The sequence below is a fragment of the Schistocerca piceifrons genome, chromosome 8 (assembly GCF_021461385.2).
Source record: "Schistocerca piceifrons isolate TAMUIC-IGC-003096 chromosome 8, iqSchPice1.1, whole genome shotgun sequence".
In the NCBI taxonomy this organism is placed as follows: domain Eukaryota; kingdom Metazoa; phylum Arthropoda; class Insecta; order Orthoptera; family Acrididae; genus Schistocerca; species Schistocerca piceifrons.
In genome coordinates this window covers 456,272,770-456,295,807 of record NC_060145.1, presented here as the reverse complement: position 1 = coordinate 456,295,807, position 23,038 = coordinate 456,272,770, and the positions used below count along the sequence as shown (strand labels likewise).

Genomic DNA, 23,038 nt, shown 5'->3' with positions numbered 1-23,038 from the left:
GGCTGTTAAAAACATCCAACAACTAACATGGTTTCTGATACACCTCTTATATGTGACCACGTAAGTTCACTATCACGTTTAACCTCGAAGTCACTAGAGATGTAAATTCAACTACATACCTAGGAATTACACTTAGGAACAACTTAAATTAGAAGGAATGCATAGAAAATGTTGTTGGGGAAGGCTCACCAAAGACTGCATTTTATTGGCAGGACACTTAGAAAATGTAACAGATCTACTAAAAAGACTGCCTACACTATGCTTGCCCATCCTCTTCTAGAATACTGCTGGGCAGTGAGGGATCCTTGCCAGATAGGACTGACTGACAGAATACATTGAGAAAGTTCAAAGAAGGGCAGCATGTTTTGTATTATCATGAAACAGGAGGGAGAGTCTCACTGAAATGACACAGGATTTGGGTTGAACATCATTAAAACAGCATATTCTTGACCTACATAGAGAGAAACGATCACCATGCTAAAATATGGGAAATCAGAGCTCGCACCGAAAGATACAGCTGCTCATTTTTTCCGCGTGCTGTACGAGATTGGAATAACAGAGAATTATTGTGAAGGTGGTTCGATGAACCCTCTGCCAGGCACTTAAATGTGATTTGCAGACTATCCACATAGATGTAGATGTAAAGACTATATGTTTTTCAACTGCAAAGAACACTCCCCCTGTAATCTGTCTATTTGATAAACGTTCCACAATTTCTTAAATATCTCAGAGCTTTCCACTTTGGGCTTCAGCCCGCTCTCGATCCCAAGAATAATGTGAGCTTGAAAACCTTCCTGGAGAGCAGTAAATAAAGAAACTTTGTTAAGAGTACTTTGACAGTTTACTGATAAAATTGTGACAGAGGAAGTGTCTTTATTCTGAACAATGTTTGACTTCCCTTGCTGCATAACAACTGGCAAGTGTTCATCAGAGCACCTCAAAGTAGTTCCTAGTCTAAAATACTCTCATGTGCACTCCACAAGTACTCTGATACCCTACTAGCTGCTTCCTTTGTGTAGTGCACCCCTGACCTATCAAGAGGTGTCCTACAAAGCCCTACACAATAACGCAGCCAAGACTATCACAGAGTTGATGAAGCCTTTGGTTTAGACCATCCACTTGGCTCCAAACTAAAAGACTACAATCAACTCTGGGAACAATGATGCAAATTGCGAGCGCTGCTGGCATCCCACGCACAAGGCCAGCATTCTTCAACACCTTCGCAAGGCTAGCCGTCTCCAACATCTCCGCCAGCTGCTGCACAAACTGAGCACCACCTCCGAACCCAAGCGAAAGGCATCATTGGTGCCAACATGTGACATAAAATGCAGACGACTGCACTCTGCATGCTCGATAGCCGCAGGCAAGGCCACCTCCACATCTCAGATGAGGCCTCCCAGCAGACATTGCTCCTTGAATGAGATTTTCACTCTGCAGTGGAATGTGCACTGATTCTGGAAACATCCCTCAGACTGTGGCTAAGCCATGTCTCCGCAATATCCTCTCTTCCAGGAGTGCTAGTTCTGCAATGTTCGCTGAAGGGGTTCTGTGGAGTTTGGAAGGTAGGAGACAAGGTCCTGGCAGAATTGAAGCTGTGAGGATGGGTTGTGAGTTGTGAGCCGTGTTTGGGTAGCTCAGTTAGAAGAGCACTTGTCTGTGAAAGGCAAAGGTCCTAAGTTCGAATCTTGGTCTGGCACACAGTTGTAATCTGCCAGGATATTTAGGTGCATAATTGTTTGTGGAATATGTTAATGAAACTGAAAATTTAACTGGTAAAAATATTATGAAATTGAGATGTGACAATGGGAAGCAATATTTAAATTCAGATTATCAATTTAGAAGACAGAAACAAGTAATTTTAAATGCATTTCATCCCTATGGACATGAATTAAATGGTACAGCTGAAAGATACAACAGGTCGATTATGGATATGTCAAGTTGCTTGTTAGCTGAAGCAAGAGTAGATATCAGATTTTGGCCTGAAGTACTTTGTATGGCTGCGTACTTGAAAAACAGAACTTTGGCTAATACCGTTGAAAAGAAAACGCTTTATGAGATATTGCTTGGGATAAAAATATATAAAATTGTATGGAAGTGGTGTTTTTGTACATATACCAGAACAACTGGTAAAGTCAAAGTGGAATTCAAAGCAGGCTTGGGAATTTTAATGGGTTATAGTGAAGTTGGATATAGAGTATTGATTAACAGTAAAGTTATCATTGTATCATTGCCAGACATGTTGATATTGTGAAAGAGGACATCAGGATTAATGACTAAAGGACTCACATTGAGAGATATTAGTGCAAAATCACAGACTGTGAATCTGTAAATGAGCAAATGGAAGAAAAGGGTACTAAGGGAATTCAAGCCCGCCCGGCTAGCCGTGCGATCTAATGCACTGCTTCCCGAGCGGGAAGGTGTGCCCGTCCCTGGCACGAATCCGCCTAGCGGATTAGTGTTGAGGTCCGTTATGATGGCCAGCCTTGGATGGTTTTTAAGGCAGTTTTCCATCTGCCTTGGTGAATGCAGGCTGCTTCCATGTTTTTCACTTCAGTTACACTGTCAGCGATTGCTGTGCAAACACTGCCTCCACCTACATGTACACCATAATTTCTCTACCATGCAAACATTGGGGGTTACACGCATCTGGAACAAGACATTCTCAGTGGGGTCCACTGGGGGCCGAACCACACAAAAACCCTGGATTCGCTGTGGGGCAGCAGTGGGGTAGGTGAATTGCTGTAGCCTGTTGTGGGGTTTGTGTACCACTGAGGGCTATGGCAGGGACAAAGCCTCTCTATCATTTCTAGGTTCCTAGTTCAAAACATACATACATACATACATACATACATACACACAAGGGGGTTCAAGATGGTCCAGAAAACTCTGAGGAGCCAATGAGTCAAAAGTTTGGAAACAAACAGTGAATAAGAAAATTAAATGTTTTAAATACAAGTAAAACTTGGGAACTAGAAATGAACTGAGTGAATCTAAATATCCTTGACATAAAGTGAGTTTTTACAAGGAAATTGGGTAACATTTATGAATCAAATTTAGTTGTAAGAGGATTTCAACAAAAAGAAACTGAGCATAGCAATTATTCACTAGTTGATAACGATGCAAAACAGTGAAACTTTTTTTGTATTTTTGTGATACTGTTGTCAAACAGGCTTAATTAAATGGATGTACAGTCTGCATATCTAAATGGTAAAGTTTTCTCAGAAACTTGTATAAAGCAACCACCAGGATACGAAGATGAAATAGGAACATTTAGTACTTTATTTAAGGCATTATATTGTGTGAGAGAAAGTCTTAGAGCAAAGTATTATTGTTTGTATAAATATGACTACTGACTTTATGATATGATAATTGCAAATTATGTGATCTATATAATTGTATTTGTTTATGATAACAGTACAGGGAGAAAACAAGAAATCAATAATTTAACATCCAAGTGATTTCAATTGAAATATTTAGTTCAAGTAAAGAATTATTTTGGGGTAAGTACTGACTACAATTATGCAAAGAGTGTAATGACTCTTAGGAAAGATAGAATCTCTAATTAAGAAATATCAGATTGGACATTCAATTGCACAGTACACTAACAAATGTTAATTTGAAATTAGCAGTTACGGCATAAATTATATGAGTGGATTTCAAAATGTTACAATGATATTCACTTTAGGTACACTTTGTGAGAACTGAAATATTTGTATCAAACCTACTGTTTGCATCAGACTATGTAACTAAATTATCTGGACATATAATCCATTGGAAATCTAAGAAAAAAAAGAGTGTGTGACAAAACCTACTTTTGCCAAATATGTAGCATTGTCCCAAACTGTCACTGAGGTTAAGTTACCCTAAGGTGACAAAAGTCATGGGATACCTTCTAATATCATGGCAGACCACCTTTTGCCCAGCGTAGTGCAGTAACTCAACATGGCACGGACTCAACAAGCTATTGGAAGTTCACTGCGATAGTATTGAGTCGTGCTGCCATTGAAGCCATCCATAATTTCGAAAACATAGCTAATGCAGGATTTTATGCACAAAATGACTTTTCAATTATGTGCTATAAATGTTTGATAGAATTCATGTTGGGTGACCTGGGTGGACAATCATTCATTCAAACTGTCGAGAATGTTCTTCAAATCAATTGCAAACAATTATGGCCCAGGGACATGGCGCATTGTCGTCCATACAAATTCCATGTTGTTTGAGAACATGAAGTCTATAAATGCCTGCAAATTGTCTCCAAGTAGCCAAACATAACCATTTCCAATCAATTATCAGTTCTGTTTGACCAGAGACCTAATCCACTCCATGTAAACACAGTCCACACAATTACGGAGTCATCACAAGCTTGCGCACTGCCTTTTGACAACTTGAGTCTATAGCTTCAAGGGTCTGCAACATGCTCAGACCTTACCATCAGCTCTTACTACTGGAAAACAGGACTCATCTGACCAGGCCATAGTGTCGAGTCATCTATGGTCCATCCAATATGGTCAAGAGCACAGGAGAGGCACTGCAGGCAATGTTGTGCTTTTAGCAAAGGGACTCATGTTGGTCATCTCTTGCCATAGCTCATTAATAACAAATGCCACACTGTCCTAATGGCTTTGTTTGTCATACTTCCAATATTGATTTCCGTGGTTATTTCACACATGGCTGCTTGTCTGTTAGCACTGACAACTCTATGCAAATGTAGCTGCTCTCTATCACTAAGTGAAGGCTGATAGCCACTGCATAGACTGTGGTGATAAGTAGTGCCTGAAACTTTGTATTCTTGGCACAATCTTCACACTGTGGTCTCAGAATACTGAATTCCCTAATGATTTCAAAATTGGAATGCCCCATGATTCTAACTCAACTACCATTCTGCATTCAAAGTCTGTTAATTCCCATTGTGTGCCAATAACCACACTGTAAACCTTTTTACATGAATGACCTGAGTACAAATGACAGCTCTGCCAGTGTACTTCCCTTTTATACTTGTGTACACAATACTATTGCTGTCTGTACACGTGCACATCGCTACCCTACGACTTTTGCTACCTCAGTGTAATTTTAGATGAATACTTTTGAGGCAAAGTCTGATGAGTCTGTTAAAGTATATGTAGACAAATTGGGGGCAGACAGTATTGTTAGATACGGTAACTTTACATAACATTTAAAGTATCTAGAAGAACACTACCAGTTTGTGAATGAATGTTATATGAATGGAATCATCAACAAATGTCAAATAGATGCAGAAAACAATAGCAAGGATAAATCTTAAAATTTGAAGAACTGGTGAATGTACTTTGGTTGTGATACAAATGTAGCAGTGCATGTTGGAGTGTGGTACATTTATAGTGTTGGTATCAACAGTGTCAAGAGGGCTCTCAACAATGTGCACAGGTATGTACAACAGTCAATTCTGTGCCATGAATGTGTGCATTGTGTGAAGAAAATGTACACTGAGGGGTGACCTTGAAATTCAGTTAGCAATGTGAAAAAGTTATATAATTAATTTTTGTTTATTTGCAGATACATATCTCCCTCCAGTTGTGGCAGACACTGAAGCACCCAAACAGCAGTACCACAGCACACTGTTGTAGGAGTCAAACCAGAATAGCGCAGCCCATCAATAATATGAAATATTCCACAGTAATTTTCTTTCTGCTTTTGACGAGAAATGATGCCCAAATAATCCATTTTGACACAGTGGCAGTGTATAGCGATAGTGCATGATTGTATGAACAGTGGTTAGGTGGCACAATCATATAAATCTCAGTTATAAAGAATGAAATGTCAAACTATATCTCTGTGAAACTGCGGGAATCACAAGATTTTGAATCCTTGCTGCTCAAAGACTGGCCTGCCACAGTTGAGGCAGTCAGTCATGGATCAGTTTTCAATAACTCACACAACATTTCCAACACATAAAGCTTACTGGATGCTGGGTCTTACAAGCAACTGTACCGTTTTGAAAAGCTTTACGAACCAAGGCAGCAGTGGAAATGTTGCTACTGCATCAGCCCAACCTGGGTGACTTCTTTAGCTGCATAACCACTGTGGATGAGTGTTGGGTGTATCAGATATCAGTATGACTCTGACAGAAAGAAGCAAAGCAAGCAACGGAAACATTTGGATTCACCACCACTGGAAAAGGTAAAGACCCAGCCAGTATAGGATGATGCAGAGGGTTTTGTGGAGCCGCCATGGTGTGCTGTTAACAAATTACAGTCGTAAATGGCAAAGTATTAGGTAGGTTCATAAGATTTTTGTTTTGCATGCTGGTATTCTCATTGCTACAGTTTTATTTATTGATTGTCATTTTTTTATTTGCAGTTCACCGTTGCTACTTGAGTTTACATATTGTCATTTGGAGATAGTGAGAAGAGCTGTGGACAGTAGAAAATGGAGTGCAATGAGGAGAAATGGGAAGGTTTCTGACATATTCTTCTGTTGGAGTTCTAATATAGAGCTGACAGCAGCGGAGGCAGACAGAATCATTTACGCCATGTACCAGGATAATGGCACTGGGCAAAGCACTGCAAGAAAATTGTTTTCTCGTTTTAAGGAGGATTGTTTTGACATTAGTAAATCTGTACATTCAGGAAGACCTTTGGGGTTTGATGAAGATCATTTAAATGCATTAATCCACAATGATTCACATCAGTATACTAGAGAACTGGCAGATGTGATGCAATATAGTCATTCCACCACCATGTGACATTTGCAAGCAGTGGTGAAGGTTCAAAAATTGGGTGTATGTGTACTGCTTGCTCTAACAAAAATCAGCAGGTAGCCACATATGCATTTCTGCTTGCATGCCATCAGTTGGCTCACGAACAATATCAACCATTCCTATCCCGTATCAAAATCGGCGATGAGAAATGCTGTCTCTATCTTACTACAAGAAAAAGAAAGAATAATTGAGGCAAAACAAAGAAGGAACACCCCATAGATAGACCTGCATGCATCCATAAAAGATAATGCTTGGATCTGGTGAAACAGCGATGGCGTGGTGTACTACTGATTGCTACCCCAAGGTGTAACCATCACTGCTGACGTTTATTGTCAACAACTGAGATGTCTTACAGATGCAACACAAGATGGTCAACCAGTAAGACAGCATGAAGTTATGCTATTCCATGATGATGCCCACCTACATTTTGCTAGGCTATCAAAAACACTATGCAGGAGTTGTCTTGGAGAAGTCATTCTACACCCTCCTTATTTAACTGATCTCACACCTAAAGTTTTCACCTTTTCCACTCTTCACCGGATCAACCTGCAAGGAACTTTCTTTACGGATGAAAATGTGTACCAAACATGGCTCTACAAGTTCTTCACCTTGAAATCATGTGATTTCTACAGTCACAGAATCGAAAAGTTACCCCAGTGCTGACAGACTGTTGTAAACAGTGGAGGAAAAGATATTATTGATGACTAAAGTCTCTGTTATGTGTATCTGTTGTGTTTATTAAACTTATGGAAAAATGCTATGATCTTATGCAGCAACCCAGTAACAGAGGAACATCCAATTGATATCTCCATATGAAGTAACTGGAGGCTGTGGTTCAGGAAGCTGTCAGGGGTGTTGCTGCTCCACATAATTCTGCATGGGATAGTCACACATGCTGCTCCTTTGGGCTGCCAGATTTTACCTCCCACATCATATCCTCCTGACATACTTGTTCCTCTTTCCTCAGATGAACAATACATTGTGTAGCCAGGATGATCTTCAAGGTGGGGCGTTGCTGAATGCCCAGAGTGCAAAATTTTGCACCATGTAAGACATCATCAGGAAACTGTTGCAGTGAAAGGTGAATATTCACCAAATGACTGACACTTGCAACAAATATCATGGCAACAGCTTGACTTGTTTGAGGAGACAATTAAATCTTTATTACTGTCTCTCCTGTGGGTCTTTCCTCCTCTGGACTGTAATATACCCTTTGCATTTCTTTATCTAAAATTATGTTAATGTTAACAGTTTTTACATTTCTGTTGCTTTATAAAGCAATGGGCATAATAATTTGCAAAAGAAATTAATTTAGAAGTGTATCAAAGAGTATATATGACAATTATGAAACTCAAATGAAGAAATTCCCTTTATTCATTTACAGAGGAGAATTCAATAGACTTGATTTTTATTCTTCTTCTTCCGCTGATTAGGATTTGCCCTGTTCTATACATGTATGTACTGGATCATCTGTTATCCCTTTCCTTGAGTGGTCATCCAGGCAGTCATTTCTGATGCGGGCAGTCCCTGTTTACAAATTGTAATGAGTCTTCTGGGGTCCATCCATTCTATACAGTCCCTCCAATTTCTTTTCTTTGTCGTCATCCATTCATTTATGGCCTGCATTCCACACTATTTTCTCACTGATACATTTGTTCTCTAATTCAATATGATTACTACTTATATCTGCTTTAGTACCTTCATTTGCACTACCGTTAACTTTTGTTGTATTTTTTTTGTTTCCACTGTAGTTTCTGCTGATTGATAAAGATAAATAAAAGGTCTATAAAAGTATCTAATACAGGATTCAGTGACTGTAAAGCTTTATCAGTGACCAACACCACTGAAGGACAAGAAAGCAACAACATACTTAAGGTCAAACATAAACCACTTTAATTCATTACTGTACAATGACGATTGGTTTGATATCTATGAAACACATAGTCTGGATACAAAATTCAACATATTTCTAGAAAAACTGATACAGCATTTAGACACAATCTTCCGACTAATGATTTAAGATGCAGTGTCTGGATTACTAAAGGAAAGAACTTCTTGCCAGAAAAAAAAACAACTGCACTAAATCTGCAACGAAAATAGTGTCACAGCAGATTTGCATACTCACCACACAACACGCACAAAAATTTTAACAGAAGGTCATAAAACAGGCAAAATAATGCACAATGATAGGTATATAAAAATACTACAAGTAAAGTAAAGTAAAGTAAAAGCTGTATGGAACATAATAAAAAAGGGAACAGGCAAAAGTAAGAAAACCAATGAGAATACTGTCTTGTTATGTGACAATAAAAAGATTTCAGAGCCAAGTGAAACAGCAAATATATGCAACAGCTACTTCACTTGAATAGCTGAAAATGTAATTAAAACTGATTTTGTTATTAATCAGCAGGCAGCAGAAAACAAAATCAATGACTACACTTTATAATGTTTGTGGATCATGTTAGTAGGAATGAAACAATCAAGGCTGTTAAAGATTTAAAAACAACATACTTAGCAGGAACTGATGGTATATCGAGCAGAATCTTACAGCTCTCCCTTCAAAATATTACTGGCCCCCTCACGCATATATGTAATTGCTCGTTAGAGATGGGCATCTTTCCTGATCAGCTGAAAATGTCCTAAGTTATTCCAACATTCAAAGCTGGTGACAAAGGCAAAGAGCCCCATTACAGTTACATCCTGTTTTTCAAAAGTATTGAAGAAAATAATGTACAATAAGTTAATGAAGTTTGTTAACAAAAATGGACTATCAGACAGTTCTCAACATGGTTTCTGAAGTAAGAAATCAACTGAGATGGCAATGTATAACTACTGTTTTAAAGGGCATTGATGGAAAACAGCAGACAGGAAGTATGTTTATAGACTTAACTAAAGCTTTCTATATGATAAACCACAGAACACTTCTAAACAAGCTTGAATACTATGGCAATAGGGGATTAGCAAATGAATGGATTTGTTCTATTCTCAGAGACAATAAGCAAAAAGTGCATTAGACATATAGATGGAAAGTCACAAATAGTCTCAGAATACACCATAATAATGGCCAATCAACTTTGGGGTACCTCAAGGGTCAGTAATGGGACCTTTTCTGTTCGTGGTATGTATATCAATGATCTGGATGTGCATGCTGAACCAAACAAAGTGATGACACAGCAATACTAGTAAAAGCAGTAAAAAATAATGACATCCACCATGAATAAACTTTGTTACAAATCAACTAAGTAAATTGTCGAGCAATGTGTGCTCCCTGACGCTGTTGGATAAGCAGCTGCAGCAGCAAGTCGTATACCCCTAGCTTACTTATTTGTTACACAGTTTAATTCTTAATTTCTTTGTGTGTTTCTGGGTACTTGCATTGTTTAATTCATAAATTTCGGGCGTATTATAGTATTTGAGAGTTGTAGCATCGCGCTTTAGTGTTTACTTTGTAGATTCTTACTTAAATTGCGTGTGAGTTTCGTATAGGTGGTGTAATTTCGAGTTTTAGTTACTGTAATCGTAAATTCAGGCAGATTTTTGTGCAGTCGTTAGGCATTTGTACAGGTTAGTTAATACATTCTTTGCGTGTTTCCCTTGTGTTATCTAGGCACGAACTCGTGTTTCAGTAACTGTTGTTCAACATCGATTAGAATGGACAGGGACTGTGATTGCTGTGTTCAGATGAGGGCTGAGTTGGCATCCCTTTGCTCAAAACTGCAAGCGGCGCTGACTTCGGTCGCGCAGCTTGAGGATTTTGCCTATGGGCACCACTATGGGAGCCGGACGTGGGTATCACAGGGATGTCAACCTCGTCCCGTCTGTCCCCAGATCGGTCTGCCGCTGTGGTTGCCCCGGCTGCTGCCCACAGTGTGGCCGAGCCCTCGCCTGTGGTTGACTGGGAGGTCGTTCCAAGGCGTGGCAGGCAGCGAAAGACATTCCCGGAGGCTGATCAGAAAGCCTCCCCAGTGCGTCTGACAAACAGGTTTCAGGCACTGTCTCTGGCTGAGCCAGATGCAGCTGCCTGCCCTGTTTCAGAGGATGATTCTCAGCCTTCAAGGTCCGGGAAATCACAGAGAGTGGGCTTATTGGTAGTTGGGAGCTCCAATCTTAGGCGTGTAATGGGGCCCCTTAGGGATGTGGCAGCTAAGGAGGGGAAGAAATCCAGTGTGCACTCCGTGTGCATTCCAGGTGGAGTCATTCCTGATGTGGAAAGGGTCCTTCCGGATGCCATGAAGAGCACAGGGTGCAGCCAGCTGCAGGTGGTGGCACATGTTGGCACTAATGACGTGTGTCACTTTGGATCTGAGGAAATTCTCTCTGAATTCCAGCGCCTATCTGATTTGGTGAAGGCTGCCAGTCTTGCTTACGAGATGAAGGCAGAGCTCACCATCTGCAGCATCGTTGACAGAACCGACTGTGGACCTTTGGTGCAGAGCCGGGTGGAGGGTCTGAATCAGAGGCTCAGACGGTTTTGCGACCGTGTTGGCTGCAGATTCCTTGACTTGCGCCATAGGGTGGTGGGGTTTCGGGTGCATGGCAAATACAGGACGTGCTTGGATCAAGGAACAGTCGGAATTGTAGTTGTAAATTGTTGTAGTTGTGCTGGGAAAGTCCCTGAGCTTCAAGCGCTAATAGAAAGCACGGAAGCTGAAATTGTTATAGGTACAGAAAGCTGGCTAAAGCCTGAAACAAGTTCTGCAGAAATTTTTACGAAGTCTCAGACGGTGTTCAGGAAAGATAGATTAGGCAGAATTGGTCGTGGAGCGTTTGTGTCTGTCAGTAGTGGTTTATCTTGTAGTGAAGTTGAAGTAGATATTCCGTGTGAATTGGTATGGGTAGAGGTTATACTTAACAGCCGAACTAAGTTAATAATTGGCTCCTTCTACTGACCCCCAGACTCCAATGATATAGTTGCTGAACAGTTCAAAGAAAATTTGAGTCTCATAACAAATAAATTGCCCACTCATACGGTTATAGTTGGTGGGGACTTCAACCTTCCCTCGATATGTTGGCAAAAATACTTGCTCAAAACCGGTGGTAGGCACTAAACATCTTCCGAGATTGTCCTAAATGCTTTCTCCGAAAATTATTTAGAGCAGTTAGTCCACGAACTCACGCAAATTGTAAATGGTTGCGAAAACACACTTGACCTCTTAGCCACAAACAATCCAGAGCTGACAGAGAGCATCATGACTGATACAGGGATTAATGATCACAAGGTCATTGTAGCTAGGCTCAATACCGTTTCTTCCAAATCCACCAGAAACAAACGCAAAATAATTTTATTTAAAAAAGCGGATAAAGTGTCACTAGAAGCCTTCCTAAGAGACAATCTCCATTCCTTCCGAACTGACTATGCAAATGTAGACGAGATGTGGCTCAAATTCTAAGATATAGTAGCAACAGCAATTGAGAGATTCATACCGCATAAATTGGTAAGAGATGGAACTGATCCCCCGTGGTACACAAAACAGGTCCGAACGCTGTTGCAGAGGCAACGGAAAAAGCATGCGAAGTTCAGAAGAACGTGAAATCCCGAAGATTGGTTAAAATTTACAGATGCGCGAAATTTGGCACGGACTTCAATGCGAGATGCCTTTAATAGGTTCCACAACGAAACATTGTCTCGAAATTTGGTAGAAAATCCAAAGAAATTCTGGTCGTATGTAAAGTACACAAGCGGCAAGACGCAGTCAATACCTTCGCTTCGCAGTGCCGGTGGCACTATTACCGACGACTGTGCCGCTAAAGCGGAGTTATTGAATGCAGTTTTCCAAAATTCCTTCACCAGGGAAGACGAATGGAATATTTGAGAATTTGAAACACGAACAGCTGCTAGCATGAGTATCTTAGAAGTAGATACCTTAGGGGTTGCGAAGCAACTCAAATCGCTTGATACGGGCAAGTCTTCAGGTCCAGATTGTATACCGATTAGGTTCCTTTCAGATTATGCTGATACAATAGCTCCCTACTTAGCAATCATATACAACCTCTCGCTCACCAATAGATCTGTACCTGCAGATTGGAAAATTGCGCAGCTCGGATCAGTGTTTAAGAAGGGTAGTAGGAGTAATCCATCGAACTACAGACCTACATCATTGACGTCGGTTTTCAGTAGGGTTTTGGAGCATATACTGTATTCAAACATTATGAATCACCTCGAAGGGAACGATCTATTGATACATAATCAGCATGGTTTCAGAAAACATCATTCTTGTGCAACGCAGCTAGCTCTTTATTCGCACGAAGTAACGGCCGCTATCGACAGGGGATCTCAAGTTGATTCCGTATTTCTAGATTTCTGGAAAGCTTTTGACACCGTTCCTCACAAGTGACTTGTAATCAAGCTGCAGGCCTATGGGGTATCGTCTCAGTTGTGCGACTGGATTCGTTATTTCCTGTCAGAAAGGTCGCAGTTTGTAGTAATAGATAGCAAATCATCGAGTAAAACTGAAGTGATATCAGGTGTTCCCCAGGGAAGCGTCCTGGGACCTCTGCTGTTCCTGATCTATATAAATGACCTGGGTGACAATCTGAGCAGTTCACTTAGGTTGTTCGCAGATGATGCAGTAATTTACCGTTTAGTAAGGTCATCCGAAGACCAGTATCAGTTGCAAAGCCATTTAGAAAAGATTGCTGTATGGTGTGGCAGGTGGCAGTTGACGCTAAATAACGAAAAGTGTGAGGTGATCCACATGAGTTCCAAAAGAAATCCGTTGGAATTCGATTACTCGATAAATAGTACAATTCTCAGGGCTGTCAATTCAACTAAGTACCTGGGTGTTAAAATTACGAACAACTTCAGTTGGAAAGACCACATAGATTATATTGTGGGGAAAGTGAGCCAAAGGTTGTGTTTCATTGGCAGGACACTAAGAAGATGCAACAAGTCCACTAAAGAGAGCTTACACTACACTCATTCGTCCTCTGTTAGAATATTGCTGTGCGGTGTTCGATCCTTACCAGGTGGGATTGACGGAGGACATCCAAAGGGTGCAAAAAAGGGCAGCTTGTTTTGTATTATCACGTAATAGGGGAGAGAGTGTGGCAGATATGATACGCGAATTGGTATGGAAGTCATTAAAGCAAAGACGTTTTTCGTCGCGGCGAGATCTATTTACGAAATTTCGGTCACAAACTCTCTCTTCCGAATGCGAAAATATTTTGCTGAGCCCAACCTACATAGGTAGGAATGATCATCAAAATAAAATAAGAGGAATCAGAGCTCAAACAGAAAGGTTTAGGTGTTCGTTTTTCCCACGCGCTGTTCGGGAGTGGAATGGTAGAGAGAGAGTATGATTGTGGTTCGATGAATCCTCTGCCAAGCACTTAAATGTGAATTGCAGAGTAGTCATGTAGATGTAGATGTAGATGTAGATGTAGATGTAGATGTATCAGCTTATAATAATAAAGAGGAAACCAGTAGCACTAAATTTCCATAGCTGTCGAAACAATACATTGCATTATCCAGATATCACCATCAACTAACAACCCATTGTGAATAAAGAAATAACAAAATTTATTGGCATTTTGGATTTAAAGTGACCTAAAATAGGACAAACTTTTGAACACATTAATGCTGCAGTCAGTACAGGCTGGTATCTTTTAAGGGCTCTAAAAGGACACTTAAGTGAACAGACCCTAAAGCCTGCCTATTATGCATATCTGCATACATATTTAAAATATGGACTCATGTTCTAGGGATATTCACCAGCACCTCTAGGGATCTTCAAAATCCAAAAACAAGGCATTAGGATTATTACAGGAAGCATATCTAGACAGTCATGTAAACTGATATTTAAAACACAAAGCGCTATCATTACTATGCATGTTTATTCTTGATGCACTAATGTATATTGAACAATTATAACTGGAAATTATAATAATAATAGGGAAAAATGTGATTTACATAATCACAACACTAGATAAAAAGATAACTTTCTTTTGTTCCCAGACAATACAAGTCTGCAACAGAAAGGTGGGAATAAAACAATTCAACAAGTTGCGAAGTGATATAAAATGGATCCTAAAATATTAATTCTTTTGAAAGATCTGCTAGAGAATATCTGTCTTCTATTCAGTAAACAAATACTTGAACTATAACAAATGTACGGATCTGTAACTTTGTAACATACACTGAAGAGCCAAAGAAACTGGTAGATTTGCCTAATGTTATGCAGGGTCCCTGTGAGCACGCAGAAGTGCTGCAACATGACTTGGCATGCAATCGCCCAAGTAGCGCTGGAGGGAACTGACACCATGAATCCCACAGGGCTGTCCATAAATCCATAGGAGTACGAGGGGGTGGAGATCTCTTCTGAACAGCACATTTCAATGCATCCCAGATGTTTGGGGAGCTTGCTGGACAGCAGAAGTGTTTAAACACAGAAGAGTGTTTCTGGAGCCACTCTGTAGTACTTGTGGAGGTTTGGGGTGTTGCATTGTCCTGTTAGAATTGCCCAAGTCTGTCGGAATTCAGAATGGACATGAATGGATGCGGGTGATCAGACAGGATGCTCAAGTGCATGTCACCTATCACAGTCTTGCCTAGACATATCAGAGGTCCCATATCACTCCAACTGCACACATCCCACATCATTACAGAGCCTCCACCAGCTTGAACAATCACCTGCTATAGATTCATGAGGTTGTTTCTATACCTGTACACATTCATGTGCTCGATACAATTGAAAATGAGACTCACCTGACCAGCCAACATGTTTCTAGTAATCGACAGTCCAAAGTTGGTGTTGATGGGCTGAGGCAAGGTGTAAAGCTCTGTGTCATGCAGTCATCAAAGATACATCAAAGGCCTTTGGCTCCAAAAGCCTATACTGATGATGTTTCATTGAGCAGTTCGCACACTGACACTTGTTGATGGCCCAATATTGAAATCTGCTGCAATTTGCAGAAGGGTTACACTTCTGTTATGCTGAATGATTCTCTTCAGTCGTCTTTGCTCCTGTTCTTGCAGGAACTTTTTGTGGCTGCTGCGATGGTGGAGATTGGATGTTTTACCAGATTCCTGTCACACTCGTCAAATGGTCATATGGGAAAATCCCCTTTTCATCATTACCTCAGAGATGCTGTGTCCAATCGCTTGTGCACCGACTATAACATCACATTCGGACTTGCTTAGATCTTGATAACCTACCACTGTAGCACCAGTAATTGATCTAACACCTGCACCAGACACTTGTTGCTTTATATAAGCACTGTCGACCTCAGCAGCGTGTTCTGCCTGTTTACATATCTCTATATTTGAATACCCACGCCTATACCAGTTTCTTTGGCGCTTCAGTGTATAAGACATAGATCTCTACATCTTGAAAACTGTTCTCTGTAATGACTAGAGTTAAGGACACTGTACTCCATAAATTAATAAAAGACTAAATAAATAAATAAAACAAATAAATATGTCATAACAGGATGCACCATTGTTTTATATATTTTTATTTTCCCATCAGTTGTCATTAATTTGTTTCACCATATGCTATTTGCAGGCATCTGGCTATCATTACTGCCTTTGTCGCTTGGTTTTTAACTTCCATGCTTAGACCTTTATAGCTGTTGATAACAGTTCCTAGAGTGTCAAAAGCTCATCTCTTAGATAAGTTGTGTCATATTATTGTAGAAATGGTAAAAGGAGAGAAGGCAAAAATGTATAGGTATATCTTAGCACACAGTGGTCAGAAACCAGTGTTGAACAGTTGTTTGAATGGTGTAACATAATAGAGGATGTGAAAATACGAGAGAAAATCTTACTGGAACATAATGATGAGGGAATAAAAACACTATGAACAGTGAAAAAGAATTCAGACACTTATGGATGCAGTTTCTAAGACGAAATTAGCAGTCTGATGATGCATTTTATTGTTTTGAAAAACAATAATATTTTGTTTTCTTCATACATTTTTTTTAACACAGCCATTCAATTTTGGTGTGTTCACTGTAGAGGTAAAATGTAAAAAAGGTAATGTCATAAACTATTGCCCAATCTCCCTTTTAAGAATCTTTTCAAAAATCCTTGAGAAACACATGCAGAGAATAACTGCTGATCATCTTAGCTTCCACAACAATAGTTGATTTGGATTTGAATCTTGTCTGTCTACTGAACAAGCAATATTTTCTTTTAACAATAAATTTTTGGGAGACCTTAACAAAAAGTTTCTGGTATGTATCTTTTGTGGTCTCTTGAAAATCTTCACTTGTGTAAATCATCAAATTCCTTTGAAAAAGGCAGAATATTATAGTTTAAGGTGTACTGTCAGTTCATGACTTCAGTCATATATAAAGAACTGAAATTAGAGTATAATGCTGAATGGCTCACCTGGAGACCCTGCCTCATCTGAGTGGAACACCTTAAGTTGTAGTGTTCCACAAGTCTCTTTTCTAGGTCCACTGGTGTTTTGTATTTTCTGTTAATTACCTCCCACTTTGTTTTGATACAAAGAGCAAATTTATCCTTTTTACAGATGATGCTACAATACTCTGTGATGAATGTGCAGATATCAATCTCAAACAAGATATTAATCTCAAAAAAAAAAAAAAAAAAAAAAAAAAAAAAAAAAAAAAAAAAAAAAAAAAAAAAAAACTGCAAGCAAAAGTTTTCACTGAAAGTTTGAACAGGTTCTCTTCAAATGCTCTCTTATTCATTGTTGACAGAAGTCATTATATGAGGTTCAATATCGTGCACAACAAAGAAACCCTGAAGAAATTAACCTTAAATGTAGAGAGCACCTAACACGGAGAGCTGAGGACACCAAATTCCTGGATACTTACTTAATATGACAGGAAAGTGGTCAACCGCACATCTTTCATATTTTTGAAAGCCTTAGCTAAACAATATGTGTACTGCGGGTTATTGCTTCAGTGGCTAGACAGATAACATTAAGGCTTCCTGCTCTGGCTACTTTTGTTAATTAGTGTAGTATGCAATTATATTCTGGAGAAACCATCACTAAAAGGTGTATATGATTTGCTAAAAGAGAGAGGGTGGGGGGAGATAGATAGATAGATAGATAGATAGATAGATAGAGAGAGAGAGAGAGAGAGAGAGAGATGTCAGACTAACGAATGTAATGAATAGTGTCCCTAATAGGTTCTCTTGCCAGAGTAGTTGAGGCTTGGTTCGAAGAATGGGGAGTCTTACCACCACGTCACAGTATACTTTTCCCTTGTTGACTTTTGTCCTACCACTAATAACTTTCCTCTCTAAAAAGACAATAGCAATTATCATTCCTAGAATACAAAAGCCAAAAACAGTGTTAAAAAGTTTTTATCTGGCTTAAAAAGAAGCTTATTACTTCAGCATTAAGTTGTTTAATGACCTCCTACCACATACTAAATGTTGTCATAAACAATTGTCCAAATTCAAATAAATTCTCAAAGAGTAACTAATAGAGAAATCTTTTTATATGGGTGATAAATTTCTGAGACAAAATGAATATCACTGCTACACTTACAGTTGTTTCACTAACTAGTATGAATTAATTTTATGTTACAAATTCTATTTTAAACATGACTGTGATGCACCACTTGACAACAGTATAGATGATGATGTCTGCATTCTGTGTTTCATATTTTATGTTTTCTGAGCAATATGTTAAGTTCAAACTATTACCATTCTTATATTGAGTACCGTCAATTACATACGAAAACTTTGATTTTTGTATCCCTGTATTTATTTAGCATAAAACTACTTCCTGCCTATATGACTCATCTCTTCACAATGAAACAAAATTTTCTGTTATTTGAGTACGTGCTGTTTATTTGATATCTCATTTTCACTGTCTCTTTTATTGCCATGCAAGTTATATTTAAACTTTGTACAATGTAACACATTCTGTATCCTTGTGATTCACTTTGCTACCACTACTTGGACTGTGTGTGCAAATCATGGCATGGTGTTGAGAGTAACTTGTGATTTATGTGACTAATTGAAATATTTTTTATGAAACACTCAAATGCTCTTATATGGCATTTTTGAGGAAGACATAAGGTTATTGCGAAGAACTAAGGTAGTGAAGAGTAACTACTCACTACTTCTCTATAATAAAAAAAAAGATCATTCTACACACCTTTTGACATGAAAATGAACTTCATGAGGGAAATTTCCCTTCAAGAGATCTGTCTCTTGTTGTGGTACAGAACATGGGTAGCCTACAGTCATGTCATACACTGCATCCAGGTGGCCATCTGAAATGTTGGCATAAACAAACTTATTATAACCACTGCAGAAAGTTGCTCAGAAGGGACATTTGTGTGAATCAAGTGAAGGGTTTTGTAGTGATTACATATAGTCATATGAAATGACTGCAGTCAGAATCCCATTGGTTTACAATACTGAGACACAAATAAGAAATAAAAATTAAGCCATGTTTATTACAGCTAAAATGCCCTACTTACTACAAAAATATTTTTCAACTTACTGAGTATTCATTAATTTTATTCTATATTCTGAGTCGATGCTCTCTTGGAAATTCCAAGGGTTCTCTCAAATGTATATGAGCAGTTCATTCTGCCGATTAAAGATATCTAGTGTGGGTTTTTTGTTCAAACAGGCTTTTAAGGATCTCCTAACACACTTTGATTTGATAAACATGTTTGTAACTCATAATATGAACATTCATAAAGAATGGCAACATTTTTGTACCACATGATGGTCTGAATGACCAACACCAATGTGAAACTAACATTACTCAATACCCTATTTGCTAAATGGTTTATAGAATGTTTCATGTCTTCCACAATGACACTTGTCTTCTAGAAATATGAATTTCTTTTGGAACAGAATCCTCTGGCACCTCCCACTTTACAGCAGCACAGAACGAGCTCCTTTATAATGTAGGACTTAGCTTATGATCTTTGTTTGGCAGATCCTTGTACATAAAATACAAAACTAGAAAATGTAAGTCCAACAACTCACTGTATCTCATTCGCTGGGCCAGGAATGTGAATCCAGTGGTCTTGGGATGCAGCACATACTGATAATGTGGCAGTCCGTGGCTGTCTGCATAGTTGTGACTACGCTGCCTACTACCTTCTGTGAGATCTGTGCCTTCCGGAAACAGCAGAACCTGTCCAATCAGTACAGTAATCTTTCATATGAAATATTTTCACAAATAAATATGGAAAACAGTACTGGTTACATGACTTAAACTCATTTGGAAACATTTCTGTCATTCCTTAGAAGGACAAAAAACACACACACACACACACACACACACACACACACACACAGAGAGAGAGAGAGAGAGAGAGAGAGAGAGAGAGAGAGAGAGAGAGAGAGAGAGAGAGAGAGAGGGAGGGAGGGAGGGGGGGGGAGAGAGAGAGAGAGAGAGAGAGAGAGAGAGAGAGAGAGAGAGAGGGGGGGGGGAGAGAGAGAGAGAGAGAGAGAGAGAGAGAGAGAGAGAGAGAGGGGGGGGGAGAGAGAGAGAGAGAGAGAGAGAGAGAGGGGGGGGGGGGGCAGGCTTATTTGCAATAAAGAGCTTGAATAATAAGGTGCCTTTGCTCAGTAGTCACACATATTTAGCTAGATTGTAAAAGGTGGATATGAAGAGAAAAGAATTAGCTTAGTTCAGCACTTACACTACTTACTGTTTATGGAATTCTTACCTGAATCCACGTCTACAGATACACAAAGTATTTATTTGGGAAAAAGTGAACTGTAAAAATATCCTGTGAAGTAGATAAACACAAGTCTAGTAGAGGTCTCACTAAAGATCTTGTATCGTTTACACTACCCTACTAGCACTTTTAGTTCTCTGTGGCATTTATTACTAATAACATAAATCAGTTTAAGATCAACTATGATTTCCACAGCCATTATAAAAGACACAAAAATAAATGTCATGTGCACTTAGTTTTTGCGCCTACAGTTCTGAATAGGGCTCTGTAAACAACAGTAAAGGCAAATACGGCTGAGTCAAAAAGGTTTTTAGAACTTTCAAATGATAAGAAATTGATTGAGATAACTTACAGAATCAGCAAATATATTATCACATCAAGTTTCACATAAAAGTCTCAGGTATCATCTTGATTTGATATGACTATCAAAGGTAATGTGTCAAACATTCCACTGGTAATCAATTTCTTCCCATGCTATCAACACAATGTATATAAGAAAAAAATTAAATCTGTATGCCACGAACAGCTCAATACATGACCATGGAACGAAATCCAGACAGTGTTTACATCTAAACAGAGGAAACAAGTCAAAAACTCTGAGTAGTGTATTATACTATGGGATAAAATTGTAAAACAGGCTCCCACAGGAAATAAATGATGTGAATGATCCCACCTCCATTAGTCAAAGCCTAAAAAATATTTACTAAGTAATAGCCACTGCACTGTAAAAAAATATTTAAAATAATTACAGACTAAATTAATGTTCATAATCATTGTACTGTGTTACAATTTATGATATGATTAGAAAAGTAGAGCTAGGTAAAGGAGCTATAAATGTTGTAAGGGGAACGTTTATTTAGTAAGAAAAATTGGACAAACATTTGACAACAGCAATACAATGTATATTGTTCTATGTATGAATAAATCAATCAATCAACACGTGATTTATTGTGTCTCCATGAACAATCTGTCCCAACAAAGTTCTTCTGCTAAGGGTAAATTATAAGCCTACTTGGAGTTGAAAGTAGTCATTTTAAGTGTGTGCTACTGGCATTCCTCGTGGCAGAATGGACACTGATGCACTATGTGAATCAAACTTGAGGTTGTTTGCTACAAAATGACACACCTACTGATACTGTATGTTACCTCAATAAATTGTTATATCATTCCAAAGTTGTAAAGTCCTTTTTGACTCACCTTGTAGAATGATCGTTCAGTAAGAGTTGTCAATGAGGGCACAGAACTATGTTTCCAACTTTGCTGTGTTTGAGGTGATAAGTTCTAGGTGTTAATGATAATGGCAGTGGCATGAAAAATGGCATAGACTCAACAAGAACATCTTATGGAATTTACACACAGAAAGGTTGATGGTACAGTGCAGGAATGCTTTACAAACAAATTTGACAAGTCTGTACTACACAGTAAGTGCACAAGACATGTATGATGTAACTTGAGGCTACAGTTTTTTCTGTGGACAATGAACATGCTGATGATTGATTGTGGATGTCAATGTTAAGGATATGAACTGATATGAATGTCATTGAAAGACAACCAGTCACACCAAATTGCAAACATTAGGTATGCCACAATATGATACATCTTACAAAAGGACCTAAGACCTGAGGCACGCAAGTTGTAGCTATTACAAGTTCTACGACCATGATACACACAACACACCTTGACATTTTCATTAAAATGCAACAGTACTTTAAAAAAGATGGAAGCGGCAATAAGATTGTGCCAGTGATGAAACATTTTTCCACCTCTGTGGAGAAATAAATCATCATAATGTGTAAGTAATGCATTCACACAGTCTTCCGCAGGAGGCTACAATATCAGTTATGCGTACCTTAATGCACTGGTTCAGGACCAATGGACTCATCATAAATCCTGAAAAAATTGTGGCAGTTAACTTGCACACCACACAAAACCTCCATCCTGCAAACCCTGTTCTCACTATTGAAGGAAAAAAATGTGTCAAAGGTCAGTTATACAAAATTTCTAGGCATTCACATTGAGGCAGATCTGAAGCGGGAGATGCACCTAAACAATTTAAATAAGAGACTGAATTCACTAGTGTATGCTATTAGGACCCTTACTCACAATACAAGCTCCTCATCAGTGCTGACAATGTACCATTGTAGTATACACTTGCTACTTATGTATGGAATAATTTTTTGTGGGAATTCCACAAATTCTACAAAAACTTTTAAAATATGGAAAAAGATTATGAGGGTGGTAAGAAAAGCTAAATGCAAGGATTCTTGTAGACTCCTTTTTAAAACTGTCAAGATATTGCTGCTGCCTTGTTTATATATATACAAAATACTAATTTTCACAAAAAGAGGGCATCTTAAGAAAGAAAAACCTTTTCAGACACAACTATGATATACACACATATGAAACTAGGCAGAAGATGAACCTACACATGAACACAGTAAATACAAACTTATGCAAAAGAGGAGTGTATCTTACTGGAGTTATGTTATATAACCATTTGCCTTCTTTCCTAAAATGCATACCAACATTAAATGCATTTAAAATAAAGTTAAAACAGTTCTTGCTTGACCACTGCTTCTATTCTTTGTCTGAATGTAAGGAACATCATAATAAGTAAACCTCATTTACCAAATTTTACTAATTGCCAATTCATAATATAGTTTACATTGT

At 38.7% G+C, this 23,038-nt stretch overlaps 1 protein-coding gene across 1 annotated transcript in view; it reads right to left on the bottom strand.

The window, feature by feature from the left end:
- LOC124712447 (lysocardiolipin acyltransferase 1-like) overlaps positions 1–23,038 on the bottom strand; it is a 136,340-nt gene that overhangs the window by 18,734 nt on the left and 94,568 nt on the right. Inside the window, exons 4-5 of the mRNA XM_047242742.1 lie at positions 19,668–19,818; positions 18,820–18,937 (exon numbers count right to left, since the gene is read on the bottom strand). Of these exons, the coding sequence (XP_047098698.1) occupies positions 18,820–18,937; positions 19,668–19,818 (269 nt within the window). The remainder of the gene's footprint in view (positions 1–18,819; positions 18,938–19,667; positions 19,819–23,038) is intronic.